A 3069-nucleotide genomic window follows, 5' to 3' on the forward strand; every position below is an offset into this window, starting at 1 on the left:
ATAAAAAATGCCAACAGCAGCAAATCCGATATCTTTCTCGTAGACTCTGACCTCTGAGGAGGCGTCAATTCGATAGAAACAGGCTGACTTTCCAGCAACGAGGAAATATACATATCCTTTCGACGTATCTGATCTTTCAATTCACTCACTTTGCCCAAAAGGGACGAATCGTTGGACATTCGTTCAATCTTTAGACTCATCAGAGACCCCTACCTCCCACAAAAGGTCGTTGTTCTGATCTTCTTTCTGTCTAAGGCTAAGCCGACTAGCCTCCACTGTTCTCATCAGTTCATCCCTTAAAAATGAGACTTCCTAAAGAGGGTTATTCTCTCTTCACTTTGTACTTGCTTTTCTTAAATCTTTGTTGTCGGCATCGAGGAAATGACTCCTTTGATGTTCATTTTTAAACTCCTCTTCAATTTGATTCAAGCTTGTAAAATTATTTGAATATAAATAACCGTGAACATTTGTCACAGTTTGGTATTTCAAATAATTTTTCTTCTTTGATCTTGCCGAATGTTGATATTTCAGTCTAAATTTTATTTTACAGCATAAAACTGTCAACTTTGAGTTTTCTGTAACAAGGGAATCAATTTCCTCTTTCAAACGAGTTATTTCTCTGTCAGAAAACATTTTCAAATCTGATTTTTCTGACAGTTCCTCTTCTTTTTTCCCCAAAAGCTGTTTTGTGATAGAATTTTGAGTTTTTAGCGAATCTATAACAAATTCCAATTCCTGAATTTCGAGCAAATGAGAAGATTGCAATTCTTTTAAGTCTGTCAATATTATACACATTTAATTTACCGTTTTTGAGTTGTTCATTTTCTTTCTCAATTTGGCTATCTAATTCTCTGGTGGGTTCAATTTCAGTATTATGTGATTGGTCAATAGTGCTAGAGGTTTGCTGATCAAATTTGATTAGTAGATCTTCAGCTTTATCAAGAATCCATGACATTGATGTACCACAAGAACTTATAAACAAATAAAATATTTTTTTACATATCAATATTATCAAATAAGATTTTATAATTAAAGAAAGTAAATTAAATAGCTCTAAAATGGTTAAAAATAGTGGAAAGAAAGCAGCAATCTATTCCAAAGAAACAAAAATAATTAATAAATTGATAGTTTTATCAACAAAAAATAAAATTGTTTATTTAAACTAATAGAATTATTAATCAAACAAAATATTATAAAATTATCACCAAGTATTAATGGAATCGAATAATGCAGAAGATAGAGTAAAAGTGATTGTACGAGTTCGTCCTCTCACCGACCAGGAGATTTCAAATGGACATGGTCAGTGCACATTTGTAAGTCAAATCTTTATTATTTCTTTATAAGATCGAGGAAACTACCGGCCAAATTACAGTTTCCAATATCAGTATTAATGGAATGCCAAAAACATATTCATTCGATCACGTGTTTGGAAAAGACTCTAAACAAGCCGACATTTTCAACAAAGTCGGTCGTCCCATAATCGACAGTGTCATGGAGGGATACAACGGTAACAAAAATCAATTATTCAGGGACTATTTTTGCATATGGCCAGACCGGGACAGGCAAGACATACACTATGGAAGGAGTAAGATCACAGCCAGAACTCAGGGGAATAATTCCCAACTCATTTGCCTATATTTTTGGGAATATTGCTAAAGCAAAAAGTCACGTGAGGTTAAAACATATTCCACAATATAGATTTCTTGTACATGTTTCATATTTTGAAATCTACAACGAGGAAATACGTGATCTTCTCCCAAACGATCAAACTAATCGTCTTGAGGTCAATTTTACTTGAAAATCAATAAAGATAAAAGAGAGGTCCGACATTGGGGTCTACGTGAAGGATCTTTCCAAATTCGTGGTCAATAACGCAGACGATATGGATCGGATCATGACTATTGGCAATAAAAACAGTTTTAATTTAAATTGAGGGACTCAGGAATGGTCGGTCCGACAAATATGAACACTCATAGTTCTCGGTCTCACGCAGTGTTCACAATCACAATCGAATGTAGTGACCAAGGACCGGACAGTGCAGAGAGAGTGAGGATTGGGAAACTCAATCTTGTTGATTTGGCGGTAAATAACGGTCAAATAACTGATAGGGGTCTGAAAGGCAAAGTAAAACAGGATCAGTGGGGATTCGGTTTACGGAGGCCAAAAAAATTAATCTTTCTTTGTCCACCCTCGGAAAAGTCATTTCTACTTTGGTCGATGGGAAATCTATGCACGTGCCATACAGAAATTCCAAATTGACGAGAATTTTGCAAGACTCGTTGGGCGGGAATTCAAAGACCGCGATGATTGCGAACGTGGGCCCCGCAGATTATAACTACGAGGAGACCCTGAATACAATCCGATATGCCAACCAAACAAAAAATATAAAAAATAAGCCGAGGATCAATGAGGACCCCAAAGATGCTCTTCTCCGTCAATATCAAAATAGCATTGATGAGTTGAGAAAGAAACTGGCTGATTGTAATTTGTGTAAAAATATTATTTAGGCAACGATTCAGGAGATTCGACGTTTAAAAAATCGAGTTTGGTAATTTTAATATCGAAGAATTTTCGAAAACCCAAATTCTCGAAATTCAAGAAGCGATCGATCAGGATCGGCGAACCCTGGAAATGAAAAAGAATATGGCGGAGGAAGAGCGGATAAAAATTCTCAATAATCTTCAAATGAAGGAAAAGGAACTTAGTGTTGCCGAGTTGTCATGCTGACTTGATCTTTTTAGAGACGAACAAAAATTCCTGATGGAAGAATTATCGCAGTTGGAAAGGAAGGTCATTGTGGGGGGAGTCAATCTCATGGAAAAAGCTGAGGAGCAGGAACATTTGTTAGAAGAGAGCGCTCGGAATTTGGAAGAGAAACGAGTCCAGGAAGAGCTTTTAAGAAAGACTTTAATGGCCAAGGAGGTATATATCAGAAATACTATAAAAAAGCAAGAACGATTGGATATTGAAGAAAAGTATTCATGCTTACAAGAGGAAGTCGATTCGAAAACAAGGAAAATTCAAAAGGTCTGGGATTTATTAATGCAAGCAAAATCTGAGGTTTTTTAA

General features: G+C 35.8%; 1 protein-coding gene and 1 pseudogene across 1 annotated transcript; both read left to right on the forward strand.

Moving 5' to 3' along the window:
- The first annotated feature begins 1214 nt into the window (after positions 1-1214).
- On the forward strand, positions 1215-2727 carry LOC115229512 (annotated as a pseudogene).
- A 33-nt stretch (positions 2728-2760) lies between these two features.
- Positions 2761-3069, forward strand: LOC115229513 (kinesin-like protein KIF3A). The gene has a single exon (XM_036499231.1). It carries the CDS (start codon positions 2761-2763, stop codon positions 3067-3069), a length of 309 nt encoding a protein of 102 aa, XP_036355124.1.

This window comes from Octopus sinensis, unplaced genomic scaffold (genome assembly GCF_006345805.1).
Source record: "Octopus sinensis unplaced genomic scaffold, ASM634580v1 Contig12956, whole genome shotgun sequence".
Classification (NCBI taxonomy): Eukaryota; Metazoa; Mollusca; class Cephalopoda; order Octopoda; family Octopodidae; genus Octopus; species Octopus sinensis.

Coding starts and splice junctions, on each gene's coding strand:
- LOC115229513 (XM_036499231.1), top strand. CDS start 2,761: ATGGAAGAATTATCGCAGTTGGAAAGGAAGGTCATTGTGGGGGGAGTC.